Source organism: Phacochoerus africanus, chromosome 2 (assembly GCF_016906955.1).
Source record: "Phacochoerus africanus isolate WHEZ1 chromosome 2, ROS_Pafr_v1, whole genome shotgun sequence".
Classification (NCBI taxonomy): Eukaryota; Metazoa; Chordata; class Mammalia; order Artiodactyla; family Suidae; genus Phacochoerus; species Phacochoerus africanus.
In genome coordinates this window covers 182,896,703-182,911,738 of record NC_062545.1, presented here as the reverse complement: position 1 = coordinate 182,911,738, position 15,036 = coordinate 182,896,703, and the positions used below count along the sequence as shown (strand labels likewise).

Below are 15,036 nucleotides of genomic sequence, written 5' to 3'. Positions count from 1 at the left end.
GAAAAATATCTGGAAGACCTAGAATACTAAAGACATACAGGACATGGAAACAGATATAAAAAATACACATATAATTATAGTCCCAGAGAAAGAGAAGAGAAAGAATGAAGCAAGTATAACATCTGAAGTTATAATGACCAACAGTTTTCCAAAATCAATGAATGTTTAGCCATAGTTAAGATGTGCTCTGAACCCCAAGAAGGCTAAGTACTAAGAACACCTAGGAAAATCAGATTTAAAAGGCTGAAAAACAAAGACAAGAAGAAAAATCTCAGAAATAACCAAAAGAAAAGGTAAACATTATCTTCAAAGAAGCAACAATGAAACAAAGTAGATGACGTCTTCAAAATCCTGAGATAAAATTACTGCCACTCTAGAACTCTATATCCAGTGAAAAGATCTTTCAAAAATGAAGATGAAATAAAGACATTTTCAGACCAAAACTGAGAGAATTCTTCACCAATAGACAGGCAGAAGAAAAATCCCAGATGGAAACACAGAGCTGCTGGAAGTTATAAAGAGCAAAGAAAAGGGTAAATCTAAATATTGACTTTATAACTTAGAATAATGTTTTATGGAGTATGTTATATGGAGAAAACTAAAATACATGGTCACAAGAGTTCATAAATTGGGGAAGTAAATGGAGTTAAAATGTTCTAAGATCATTGCATTATCCAGGAAGTGAAGTATTAACTTAGGTGAGAATTTCATTCAGATAATACAGCATTGTCAACACTGAAGGAGGTGTGCACAGAGAGCCATGAGAGCTTAGAGTAGCATTGAAATGATGTTTTATTTCCATAAGTAATTAAGATCATGTATAGCAGGTGACACACTTTAAAATGTTTATGTAACTCAGCCTGACCTCTATTGCCAAGTAAAGTTTAACATATAAGGAGAGGCTATAAGCTTTTAATGCACTTCAAAATCACCTGGTCCTCTTCTCAGACATTCTTATTCATAAAAACAGCTAGTATCCAGGACACCTGTGTTTACAACAAACACCCACAGCAGATTATGATAAGGGCAGTTCTCAGAACACTTTGAGAAACACTAACATAAATATTATGGAAGAAGGACTGCAGAAAGCAAGTCCTGCTTATTATTTCATAACGTATTATTTTCCTCTTCTATAATCCAAATTACTCTGTAATAACACTTATTATCACTTGACAGTCACAGTGAGGGCTCTTTAAAGTAATTTTAACTTTTCCTTAGTATTTTATTTTCATAGCCCTAAAAAAGCAGCTATCATTTTATATTAAATAGAAAAAAATTTTGGTATACTATCAGGAACTGCCTAAAGATGGGGTGCACTAGATACCTCCGTTCAGAGTGCACAGTAGTAGTCTCTTGACTATTTTTATTTTCCCATCTCAAGCCAAGAAATCATACCGTGTAAGAATTTTGTCATACCTTTCTCTTCTAGAACTTTTGCAGCATTTGTTGCAACTCTGTAAAGCAGTGAAAATTAGTATATATGCGAAGCAGTGATTTAGCAGTCAAGTAAACAGTACAAAAGGCAACATCCAGTATGAAACTCTGGATGAAAACTCTGGACCCTCAAATGGCCATAGACACAAAATTTCACACAGGATTTCAAGGGGTTCCACTGGCCCTAAACAAAAATCCTTTTATTTAAAACTCTCAAGGAGAATTCTAAGAATGGACTTCAGTGCCGTACACAACCATAGAACTAAACTTTCCCTTGTGTTACACACAAACACACTGAGGTGGCAAGGTAACTAGCCACTTGTGGGATATGAGAGAAAATAGAGGAGTCCCTGTCTCCTGGCTCAGAGATCCTCCCACCACTCACTGCTGCCTATGATATGACACTAATGCCCTAAGGACCCACTAAGGACCCATCTTCAGATCCCACTTACCCTGTACCCAGAGAGTGGCCCCAGAGACACACAGGGGTGGTACCACTTCTTGCCTTGGTCCACTCATAGACACAAATAGCATCTGCAGTCAGTCCCTCCTCTGTGGGCTTACCCGTTGAGTCCCCGAATCCTGGCAGCAAGGAAAGGCAAACACAGTATCACTGCCTCCAAAATGAGGAACATCAGAAGCCTCCTACTTATTGAAAAATCTTTGTACTCTTAACACGTACCTCTGTAGTCAACAGACAAAACATGAAAACCACCATCACTCAGCACCTAGATGACAAAAAAGTTGTTATCATTTTGACTAGAAGATGTAAACAGAAAAGATAGTATCATCTCCAACACTTCCATAATCCTGGATGTGAATGTTTAACAGTTCTGAAACCTGGTGTTTGACTTCAAACTTGAGAAGGTCAGACTCAAAGGGAAAGAAGGAAAGCAGCATGGCAGAGCAGGATCATACAGCCTGAGTCACACCCTGTCTCTACAGCTCACCAGCTGTGTGACCTTAGGCAAGCCACTTAACATTAGTAAATATTATTCTGAGAAATGAAAAACAGTATCTTCAGGATTATTGAAAGATTGCATGAGATGACTATTAAAGTATCTTGGTACATAGTAAATGTCTTTTTTTTTTTTAGTAATTCCCTGAAGGATAAGACCTCTACACAGAGTTGTAGTAGAAGCAATCAAATAATGGGAGGATATTTATATGAAGTATGAACAGATAAAGAGTTAGTATTGATCAAAAATGAAGAGATCGCTCTAGCATATGAAACCACTGCCACACCCTGAACAGATACATGAGAAAAGAATAGAAAAACATAATTTTTTTATGGCCGCTCCCACAGCATATGGAAGTTCCCAGGCCAGGGACTGGATCTGAGCTGCAGCTGAGGCAACGCTGGATCCTTTAACCTACTGCACTGGGCTGGGGATCAAACCCGAGCCTCTGCGTCAACCTGAGCCACTGTAGTCAGTTTCTTTAGCCCACAGCACCACAGCAGGAACTCCAAAAAAAACATAATTTTAAATGAAATAAAATACAATGATAGATGAAGTGAGATTAAAGGGTATAAAAAATGTACTATATAGGCACTTTTAGGGCCATGCCCTTGGCATATGAAGTTCCAAAGCTAGGGGATGAATTGGAGCTACAACTGCTGGCCTGTGCCACAGCAACGTGGTAACTGAGCCACATCTGTGACCTACATCACAGCTCATGGCAATGCCGGATCCTTAACCCACTGTGCAAGGCAAGGGATTGAACATGTATCCTCATGGATCCTAGTAAAGTTTGTAACCTAATGAGCTACAATGGGAACTCCCAGGAAGAACACTTTAATAATAAAGACTTAACTTTTAAAAGAAATAGCCTATCCAGAGGAGAAAATGAAGGGCTAAGGAAGTTTGGTCAGGCTGGGAAGTGATGACTGTGGCATGTGGAATCCAGAATCTGCCTGGAGGAAGAAGGCTTATCATAGCATCGCCACGCCTCCCAATTACCACAAGGATGATCTGGCTGCTTTTCATACCTATACCTACAACTCTTCTTTCTGTGCACATAGGAGACATACAATTCAGCTTTGCCAAGAGTGGGAAGGAAAAATAATATATGTTCTCATGGACATCAGCTTCACATCATCTCACATGGAAAGTACAAAGAAGGGGGTTCAGGGTAGAAAGCAAATGTAAAAATTACTAGACATCATCACCCCAGGCAAAACTGCACCCAACCCACCACTACCCAGCAGTGATGAGAGAGGAGAGGGGTAGTCAGAAGGGGAGGTGATGGAGGAGGTGATGGGCCGCTGGGCCCCACTAGTGCTATTCAGTCAGGAAAGGGTTCTGGGGTGGGAGCTGGCTTGTGGGAGGAGAGAGCCAGTCCTGGGTCAATAACTGACAAGCAGCCAGGTCAGCTGACCAGAGTGTGGGAGAGCATAAACACCACCACTAGCCCAGGAGAGCGCTCAGGAGATAACCTTGCTGAGGGCTGAGGAAGCACTTACACTGTATAGCTCATAGGAGAATAAATGGAGACATGAAACTGGTGCCTTGAGGCCCCTTCAGACATACCTTTACTAGCTCAAGTCTATGAGAAGCTGCCCTGTAGAGAAGGTTAGAAAGAAAAGAGCAAGAATTAGGAATTATGACAAATTCACAGAAATCATAGTCATGCTGCTGGCATCTGATCTCAGACATTTCTTTTTCAGATTAGACAAGTAAGGAAGAGGAAGGGCAATGCTTCTCGGTGCCTGCGTCAAGGTGACTGACCCTCTGCTCCCACTGCTGCTGTCCTCCCCGAAGTGTGCGCCCACTGCCCGGATTGCTAGCGCTTATCAACATAAGCATCCCATGACAATTCATCTCCTTTCTCTTCTACACTTAAAACCTATTTCTAAGAATGCTTCTAGGAGCTGAAGGAAAATAAGTTCCAGAGAGTGCCTTTTCAGAAGGTATGATACAATCAAGTTCATTAAGATCTGCGTGTACCCTGTCCACTCTGCTGGGAGGTTCAAGGTGAACTGAAGGACACAGACTCACAGCCCTGGAGGTATAAGAAGGCTCCCCCCCCCAAAAAAAAATAACTGTTTAGTCGCCTCTCTACTAACCACACAGAAGGGAGACAAAGATGATTCAAAAGGCAGAGAATTCTCTAAAAACCATCTGAATTTTGTCTTAGAGTCAGGTTTCTTAAAACTCAGTGGATCATGGAGCCCTTTGAACATGTAATTAAAGCTATAGATCCATTTCCCAGAAAAATGTATCCACTCTTCACATTTTGTGTACAGCTTTAGTTTGGGAGTTCATGGTCCCTCTGGGGCTTCTATGGATCCCAAGTCTAGAACCACTGTTTTCCTCACGGTTTCCTGTGACTTCTCATTGGGCTTCCTTCCAGCTCAGTACTGCTGAGAAGAGCAAGCTGAGAGTTCTGGGCAGGGAACAGGGGAGGGTACAGCTGACTGTGGGTATCTGAGGGCAACAGCAGATTGACGCCAAGGGGAGCCATGAATATGTGACCCACACAAGCCTTTAAATAAGTGCACTGTAGTACTATGCCCAAGTTTACACAATCAGAACAATGTTAAACAATGTTGAAAATACTGAATTTCAGAGGAAATCTCCGTAAATGTGACTTTAAAACATACACCTTGAGCAAACGGAAGTTGTAAGAAAGCCATCGTCTGACAGAAAAAGACAGTGAGTAAAAGAGACAGAGGCAAGGGGGCCAAGGGACAGAATCCAGTTCTCGTCACTTGGTTTGAAGTGTCCTCCCAGACACAGAGCCGTCTGTGGGTCTCTGAGGCACGCTGCCCCTCCCCCATGCTGAGCGCCACAGTCACAGCTGACACTCATCACCCACCATAATGACCCAGGCCCACGGATGGCCTGGCAGCACATCAAAGGAGAGCTAGACTTTCAGGAGGCGCTCTTTGTTACAAAGCAGGATTGGGCCCACAGGAGAGCAGGCTGAGATGTCAGTATTCCAGACCAGAATCAGTCAGATGGTCCCTAGTACCTGTGATCAGAATTCCAGGTGATCAATCCTAGGGAGTCCATATTTTGACTAATATCTCCATGTAGTTTTGTGATAAAACAACTGATGTGGATAGAAATTGCTCTTCCTTTACCACATACCTCACGCCTGCTCCCTATCCAGTTGTTCACGGGTTCAGTCCATCATTTCCGACACTCTTTAGGAGTAAAGGAACCACTCCCCTCTTTGAAATCAATATCCAAATTTTGGAAGTTAGTCTCCCTTTCAGTTAAGGGTCCACATTATTCTACACATAGAATATATAGGTTTTTTTTTTAAAAAAGCGAAGACTATTGCCAGAACATCCTCAGATTTCAACAAAGGAAAAAAAAATTAAGTGGGGGTATTCTTAATAGAGTTAAAAACTGAGCTCTGCTTTTCAGTTCCCCACAAGACTGAAATGCTCTCTTGAGCTATTTAAAAAAAAAAAAAAAAAATCCAAGAAAGGCACTGACCTGTGTTGTGCACTGCCATGAAGATAAACAATAATTGGGTTGCCATCACGCAGGGCTGCTTCATACCAGCAACGGCTCTTCCCCTTAGCATCTTCCCCCCGGCAGCTGGGAACAGTGTGCCTGAAGAGCAAGGAAAGGCTTTAGCCAACATGGACAGAGAGAAAAAATCCTCTAGTGTCACCAAAGTCTGAAACCTCCATATATCAATCAGATAACATATTTATATGTTTATATATTAATTACTAGACTATATAACCAATTATATTATATCTAAATATTAAACATACTTGTATATTTATATATAAATATTTATCTGAGTAATATATGCACATGGTAAAAATTAAATTGTAATACCACAAATGTCTTACAATGAAAATCATTACTGCCCCCGCCCCACCCAGAAATAAGCCTTTTTAACCATTTACTCTTTTAGTTCTTCTGACTCCTACGCCGATTATTCTTCCAAGACTGCAATTCCTAGGTGTAGTTTATTAAAATGCAGTCTGTTGGGTGGAAACAAGTAAAAGGTAATAGATATCTGCCACTTGCTACTGGTTTGGCTGTAGCAACAAGTAGGAAATAAAGAGCAATCAGTTTGGGTAGGAAAAAGGACCTGAACATGAAACTAAGCTATTCTACTCAAGAAATCCACTGACCTCGTGATTTTAAACACCTATCTGATGTCTAGTTCCTCCCCCTTGTTAGATCAAAAAGTGAACCCTGATAACACAAACACTGCCATATGAAACTTCACCTGGGGACCTGGAGAATTGGCCACGCAATGATAAATCTTCAGCCTCTCAATCAATTAGAAGCAGAAAGCCTGACATCAAACACCAAGCCCTTTGCGCTGAGAGGATATGCATCACTGCCAGCTAGATAAGTCAGTCATGAGCATAGCTGACTCACCAAACCAAGGACTGATGGGACAAGAGCAGAGAATAATATTTTCCAATTCCAACACTATTTGTGGAACTGTAACTTGCAGAATAAGAAGAAGTTACATGAACCCATATTGGCTCCTAAACATTCTGTGACCACATGTTTAAACTAAGGGAGGTAAAATGTAAAACAAGGCACTGGCAAACTGGAAGCCAAGAACATGTAGGCTAACAAAGAAGAAAATATTGAAATTAACATAGCAAAAAAGACAATAGGATGCTCATGACCTTGTTGGGCAAAGATTTATAGAGTGCCTTCCCTATACTAAGCAATGAAAACCCACCAACAAAGTCCCTCACCTGTGAAGTTACTGCCTCATAGACAAACATTAATCAAATGATTGAACAATCATTTTTCAATTGCAGTGGGAATAAATGCCATTAAGGACAGGCACAGGTTGAATTAACATATGCCTAAAGTGGCGGATGAGGAAAGGCTCCCCTGAAACCTACCATTTAAACTGAGACCTGGGGGCACAGTCTTTAAGGCATTAGCCTGCTGTGGCCTCCTTTGCCTGGCAAAGCAGTGAAGCTGCCTTTCTCTCCTTCACCCAAAACCCTGTTTCATGTTTCTATTTGGCAACGGGGACAGAGGCCGAGTTTCAGCAATATATGTATGACTGGGTCACTTTGCTACAGCAGAAACTGGCACAACATTTTAAATCAACTATAATTTTTAAAAAATATTTAAAAATTCTGGATAATTTAGAAGTAAATTTATTTATAAAAAGATAAGATAATGGCGAGAGTTCCCAGCAGGTTAAGGATCTGGTGTTGTCACTGAAGCAGCTCAGATCACTGCTGTGGGGTAGGCTCAATCCCTGGCCCAGGAACTTGTGGCAGGCAAGACACAAAATAAAAATAAAAAATAAATAAACTGAGACCCCCAAAGATGGGTAGGCAGTTAGGCAAAAGGAGGGCACAGAAGGAGCAGAGAGAGAGAAAAAGTTGCCAACAGAGTGTGGCTTCTGTGCACAGCAGCCAGTGGGCCCAGAGCAGAGTGAGAAGGGGAGGTAGGGGAGGGGCGGGCCAGGCCCCTCAGGGCTGAAGAAAGACCCAAGGCACCTGAAAGACTCCACCCTCCAAAGTAAGACTCCTGAGAGGCAAATCCAAGCAGGTCATGCATAAAGACGAAGGATAGGCATGCAGAACAGCTTTCTCCAAGGAACACGGGCCTCTCCACAGGCACGTAATACAGCACTGCTCACCTTTGCTCTTGTAACATGAAATCCACGTGCACCAAGCCCCCCAGTGTCCAGTCAGTGCACTCACCAGATTCCCAGTATCACCCCAGGTTCAGCTTGGATGTAGAAATTTGCTGTGTGAGGAATCTTTAACTCCGGTTTCTTTAAATCCACAAGAAATGGTGCTTTGACTGGAAAATAGGATTCATTATCAATTCCCAGAATCAAATTCCTTGTCTTTAATTACAATCAAAACCAGTAAGTAGCCTCATGATTAACATGTTTCTGAGTTTCTGCCATGGTGCAGTAGGTTAAGAATCGGACTGCAGAGGCTTGGGTCACTGTGGAGGTGTGGGTTCTATCCCCAGCCCTGCACAGTGGGTTAAAGGATCCAGCATTGCCACAGCTGCGGCTCAGATTCAGTCCCTTCCCCGGGAACTTCCATGTGCCTCGGGTGCGGCCATGAAAAGAAAAACAAATGTTTCTAAGTTGAAAAGTATTTTATGTTATAAACCACGACTAGCCTCTAAAAGAGTTGCCAAGGGAAAAAAAAAAATTTAAAGCTAGATACTAGATTTAAAAATAGGAGCAGTGTCGTAGCCCATAATACAGTTTATTCAATCCTTATCTGTGTTTCAAGTGAAAGCAAAGGAGATCATTCCTCTAAAACGGTAAGAGGTTCTAGAAGAAGGTAATGAGTATTTCTGCAATAAAAATCAAGTGTTACTTTCTGCAATAAAATCAAATCATTAGCCATTAAGCCATGAAATGAGGATCAGCATACACCTGGAGAGGGGCAGGTGAGAGCATCACCTATGCACTAGAAGGGCTGTGTGTTACACTAACACAGTAGAAAAAACATGGGAAAATAGATTTCTTCTCTCGTGTCAACCTCTCTCTCTCTTCCTTCCTCTCTCTCTCTCCCTCGCTCTCCCTTCCTCTCTCTGTCTCTGTCTCTGTCTCTCTCTCTCTCTCAAGGGATACAGGCAAGAAGAGGAAGTGAAGACACAGAATACAGGAAGCAGTAAGTGTCCAGATTAACAGCTAATTGAAAGACTGAGCCCTTGAAGTGAAACACCACCCACAAGTTACATTTTTCTATCTATCCCAACAGTTTACAAGGATTCATCCTAGACCCAAAAGCCAGTATTAAATGTTTCAGACCATTTAAGTCTAGCCACAATTTTATAATGGACATATCTTTTTCACTATGCCATAACTGTAAGGGCAGTGAACTCTATTTGGGGGAAAAAAATGTAAAGGCAAATTCACAAAAGGTGCATACTTACAAAAGTTAAAAAAAATCAGCATGTCCATAAGAGGAGGGAAAATATGTTCTTTCAATGATTTACTTGTAAAGCTGTCATGTAGAGTGGCAATTTTTCTTCCGAGTGTTGAACAGGAGTGTGGAAAAGATCTATAAGATGTTGTGAAGCAAACAAGGTATTCAAAATCAGTCCAAGTTTTGTCTCAGTTTGTTTTTCCTCTTAACGTCCAAATCAAACTTTACAGATTAACACTGGGAATTACAGGTAGGTTGGCACCTAAGCAAAATCCTCTACAGAACTGTATGTAATTAGGGCAGATCCAGGCCTGGCACTAAGGAAGAACCAGGAGAGGAAAGCAGTTAAGTCAGGACCCCCAACCAGCTGCTCAAAAAGCCCAGGTGTGACAGGACAGGAGCAGAGGGGACACCGATGCCCCGAGTCAGATTGGATTCCTCAGTGTACCCCACAGAAAGCCAAGGCTGGACCCCAAAGTCATTAGGAAACAGGATTCTGACTGTTTAACTGTTGCCATGTTGGTAATCACATCACAATCAGGGCTGTATTATTAGCTATTATTATTAGTCTAAAACAGTGAATGAATAATTGTCAGATGCCCCCTTTTCTGGCTGGGTCTTGGGAAGAAATGAGCCACTTCTGAGGGCCATCCCTGGTGAGGGGACCATGGGGTGAGGGTGAGGCTACAGCAGGGCTGGGGCCTGGTCAGGGAATGGGACACAGGGACCACCCACATCTTATTTATTCCACTGTTCCCTGTGACAGAAACCATCCAGACCAGGAGCCACCAGCAGACGAGTTATGATTTGTTCATGAGGGCTCACTCAGGCCACCTCTAGCCATGTCTCTCATGAGGGCTGAGTGTCTCCTACCTTTAAGAAATGGGGACACAGAAAAAAAAATAAATAAATAAAAGCAAAAACTTGGGAGTTCCTGTTGTGGCACAGTGGTTAATGAATCTGACTAGGAACCAGGAGGTTGCAGGTTTGATCCCTGGCCTTGCTCAGTGGGTTAAGGATCCAGCATTGCCATGAGCTGTGGTGTAGGTCACAGACACGGCTCAGATCCCACGTTGCTATGGCTATGGTGTACGCTGGCAGCTACAGCTCTGATTAGACCCCCTAGACCCTAGCCTGGGAGCCTCCATATGCGGCAGGAGCAGCCCTAGAAAAGAAAAAATAAATAAATAAAAGAAATGGGGACACAGAAGGTCAGTGTCACCACCTCCTGCTTCTGGTTTTAATCCACATAATCCATTAAATAAATCCCTTCCCCTATTGGGAACAGTCAATGTGAAGGCTGTCAAAGTCATCAAATCGTGAGGTTCCAAAAGGGCTAGAAAGCAGATTTGATTAACTTTTTCCCCTGCCCTGGTCTCTCTGCTTTTAGAAGATAACTGTTATTACCTATACTTTGCAGATTAGGAAACCGAAAAGTTAACTTTCCTTCCCAAGGTCACACAGCCAATGAATGGCAGAGCCGAGTGAACCCAGGTCTTTGACCCCAGGCTACCAAAATGATCTCCAGTGAGCTGTCACAGTGAGTTCTTCTTGTCATCCTTGAAGCAAAAATGAGCCCCAGGAACAAGGCTGGGCTCTGGCAAAATTCAACTCTGAGAGAAAGTTGAGGACCTCCTTTTCCCCTTCTGTACCCTGGCCCCTCTCGGGCTCCTTCCTCCCTCCCCTTCTTCTTCCTTCCTGCTCCTGGATCCTCAGAAGCCTTCTCATAACAAAGTCGTCAAAGAAACACCTCCAAAAAAGCTCTCCCTCAAGTGTTAATAACTTAAAAATCAAGTACTTATTATACATGTTTGGAAAAGGCATGGAGGTAGAAGATAACGAATCTCTGGTGAATTTCCAGCAATTCTGCAGGGAGTGGAAAAGATAAATGTGCTAGCAGTGATGGGCAGCTCTTCGAATACATCAGCCACAGGCAACTGCCTACTCGCAAAATCAACAAGAAAGAAAGAAAAATGATTGTTTCATAATACTTTAAAATAGCCTCCATGAAGCTGGTCAGAAGGAAGGGACATTATTGTTCTGATTTTAGGAATGAGAAATCAAAACCCAGAGATGCCACTTTGAGCCACAGATCAAGCCCTGACGGGCAGAACTGAACACATCTGAATTCTTAGGCTTCCCTCCAGTTGGCTGGCTCCGGCTTTCTTTCTCCTGACTCTCTGAGCTCCCGCTACCCTGCCTGTTAGTCTCCTGCTAATTTACCTTTTGAAGGTAGCAGGGTGCTTGGGAAGCAGAGGCAATAGAGGGAAATATATTTCTGTTTTTAAAGAATAATTCATACAGGACCCATCTCTCAAATAGCTCAAGGCACTTCTGTGAGAAGCGCTGTGGAAAGAGAACAGAGTGACCAGATCCCTCAGAGCATCAGTAATGCACAGCGGCTCCTTTTAACTAGGGGGTTGTCAGTTTGACTTCCCCTAGATCAATAGGGGATCAAAAGTCACCAGTGGCTAATAGACCTTATTTGAGCAGAGCCCAATCCCCACTCATGGCCAGCACATCAAACAGCCACCTTGATGCTTTGGTGTTTTTTAGCATGCCCTTTGATCAGCTGTGGCTGTAACTGCACCACATCCCACAGGGGCCACAGAACTAAATGCATGATTCTTACTGCCAAAACCTGGTGGCGCCTGAGCTGCTATAGGGCGAATCATTCCTGCTTCATGCTCAGAGGTACCAGCTTTGGGAAACTCAACTCTGCCCACATTTGGCAAGACAAAGATCTCAAGTATTAAGACATGCTGCACATCCAGCTTACCTGCCTCTTCATCCAAACAACATGTCCTGATTACCAAGCACCAAGTTAGCCCGTGTTCCCCTTTCTTCTTTCCTCCCAACCAAATCACCCCTTTCCTTCACATCCACTCACGTGTCCCTTCTTTGTCAAATCCTCTTGGACAGATTTTCCCACAGTGATGCTTCCTCTCTTTCCACACCTCCCACTAATTGTAATCAGGGCCTCGATTTGACACTTAACTATTTTCTGATTGTTTTCCCACTATTAGCCCTGTCTTCCCAATGACAGGAATCATATAGCACATAATGCCGCTCTTTCGTTCCATTCTGCCTAGCACAGGGCTGAGCTTCATAATTATTCACTGAATGACAGGCTGAGAACAGAAAGAAAAGTGTATTTTTTCTTAAGGGAGAAGGAAGCAAGACTTATTGGTAGCTTTGGAGGACAGGGGAAGGACTTCCTTTTCTTTTTTGAATTACAGTTAAAAATGAATCAGTGTGAGCCCAAGAGCAGGAGGCTTGCCTGTTTTATTCATGGTCATGTGCCCAGGGTCTAGACTCCTGTCTGATATGTAGTGGAGGACCAGTACTGTGGAGAGAATGGATAAGTTTATCTGCCTTCTCATAGGGATTTTCTAAGCACTATCTAGAAATGTAAAGACTTGGGGTGAAACAGGAAGAAATGAAGAGGAAAATAGCTCTTTGGCTTCCCCAATTTCTTTCCTGAGCATGGTTTCCATTTTTTTCTAATTCAAAGAAAATCAGTTTTGCAAGTTTTACTCTCCTGGGTTAAGAAGCAACTGCCTCTGATGGATAAATAAATAGATCCCAAGGCATCTTAAAAAAAAAAAAAAAACCATTGAAAATATCATGATTAAATGTTCTCCCTGAATCTCACAATGAACCCAGGGCTACAGGCAGTTCAGGCCGCAGAGAGCCCTCCATGAATGTTTGTTGATCTGAACTAATCTGGTTCCAAGAAACAAAAAGAGTGGGTGCTGGATATTTGCTTGTGCCTCAGCGCAGCCTAAATTAGATCCGTAATTTTCTGTTCAGATGAAGAAAAGCCCAAGTGTTTTATCTTTCAGGAAGCATCTCTTGATAAGTGTTGTTCAGTAATTAGGGCCAAGGAGGGCTGCTCTCAGCTCCCTGCCCTCAGCTACAGCAGGAAGAGAAGAAATCAGTGTCTGCCTTCATCACTCAGACATTCCAAAGTGAAGTCTCCTGCTTTTGGACATGATTCTTAGACATTTTTGTAATCAGCTAAAATAAACAAAGCAAAACAAAGGAATAGAAAGAAGCGAGGTAAGCAAAACTGTTAATACCTTTGCACACCAACAGAATGAAACAAGATGCTCAGGAGTCCTCGGCATCTTGGGAACTCTGAGACATAGGTTCAGTCCCCGGCCAGGTGCAGTGTTAAGGATCTGGGTGTAGGTGGCAATTGCAGCTTGGATCTGATCCCTGGCCCAGGACTCCAGGTGCCAAGGAACAGCCAAAACAAAACAAAACAAGATGCCCAGTCTCTTGGCTTCAGTGCAAACAAGACAGGCAGTACCTGCCGGTCGATTCAGGTAGTCTAGATTACTGCTCAAGGCAAGGATGCATGGAAGGAAGGAAATAACCTGCTGACCTAGACATTTCAGATTTAGAGGATTTGAGACTTGTCACAGGCAATGCCAAGTTATGGTTTCAATGTTCATGTTTCATCCCTCATCTTTCCTTTTCCATCTACACAGATAGGCCCTTGACCTAACAGGATGCCATCCAAGACTACACCACCAATTATTATTACCATTATTAGTAGTATTTTTGAAAAATCTGTCCTACTGTTTGTAAAACGTCAAGGCAGATAAGAGATTGGTATAGGAACTCTAACCATATTTCCGGAATTTCTATTCAGGAGCCCCAAAGGGTTACAGGTTCCTGAAAAATCAAACGCTCGAATCTCCCTCCTAGGGATTGGAGACTGAGCATACAGCCGTGCAAGAGCTCTGGGGGTCTCCCAAGCCCCCTAGTGCTCCGCCTCTAGCCCCGCATCACCCTCTGGCGGTGCCCTCCCTGCCGCATCAGGGGTAGCCAGAGCCGGTGGCTCGCACTCACCGCAGGTTCCGGGCCACCATGTCCCACCACGCGGCCACGCAGCCCTGCCCATCAGTCTCCATTCTGCGCCGCATGGAGATCCGCGGCCGCAGGCATCTGCACCCAGGAGCCGCCTCAGCAGCCCGGAGTCGCGCCCAGCCAGCCCTCCTCCCCCTGGGGCGGCGACTGGGGTCAGTGGGGCGGCGGGGGCGGAGGGGCGTCAGACCCAGGGCTGGGCGGGGCGCGGCCTGGTTGGGTTGCCCTCCAGCACCCCCTGCTACACCACACGCACTGGTGTGTGATAGAAGCAAGCTCCTCACACATCCTCACGCATAAATTTATTTTCGACTTCATTTTATACATGTCTGTGTGGATGTGCGCCCCTGTGCATGGAGTAAAATATATTTCTTACTGTGACAATGATAGGGATGGAGTAGGCACAGCTCCACGCCATAGAAGTCCCAATAAAGGATCATAGATAGAGAAGGAAATTTAGGGGACTTCGGGAGGTAACTGTAAGTTAATTGCTCAAAAAAGCCATCAGAACAAGGCAGGCTTGTTTGACTAGTGGAGGTAGGAGAATTGCCTCAGGTCATTGGTTAGGGGATGGGATGAGGCCTGCATTCATTCAAGGGCGGGAGTCTGAGGACCACCCTTTTGCTGATTTGAATACACACACCGCACCAGATACCAAGGAGGAGTACTACTACTCCCAGGAAGGAAAAGGCAGCCTTTTCCAACCCCCACTCCCCTTGGATAATAAAACTGTAGCCCAGCAGATCTTCCAGGCAGAGCCTCCTTGCCTGCCCACTTGCATCTCTCACAAGCGTCCTGTCCTAATAAATCTATTTCTTGCCTATCACCTTGTCTCTCACTGAATTCCTTCTGTGAGGAGGCATGAAGAACCT

General features: G+C 43.5%; 1 protein-coding gene and 1 long non-coding RNA gene across 2 annotated transcripts in view; one reads left to right on the top strand and one right to left on the bottom strand.

Annotated features, from left to right (window-relative positions):
• The window catches only part of PYGL (glycogen phosphorylase L), a 59,283-nt gene extending 54,631 nt beyond the window's left edge, over positions 1 to 4,652 (top strand). Inside the window, exon 21 of the mRNA XM_047767308.1 lies at positions 4,103 to 4,652. Coding sequence (XP_047623264.1) covers positions 4,103 to 4,115 — 13 coding nt within the window. The 3' untranslated portion in view covers positions 4,116 to 4,652. The remainder of the gene's footprint in view (positions 1 to 4,102) is intronic.
• LOC125119814 (uncharacterized) lies at positions 1,506 to 6,000 on the bottom strand. The gene is made up of 3 exons (XR_007133179.1): positions 5,883 to 6,000; positions 3,966 to 3,996; positions 1,506 to 2,162 (listed from the first exon to the last, which is right to left on the bottom strand). It is a non-coding gene; the product is annotated as an uncharacterized LOC125119814 (long non-coding RNA).
• Between the last annotated feature and the right edge of the window lie 9,036 nt (positions 6,001 to 15,036).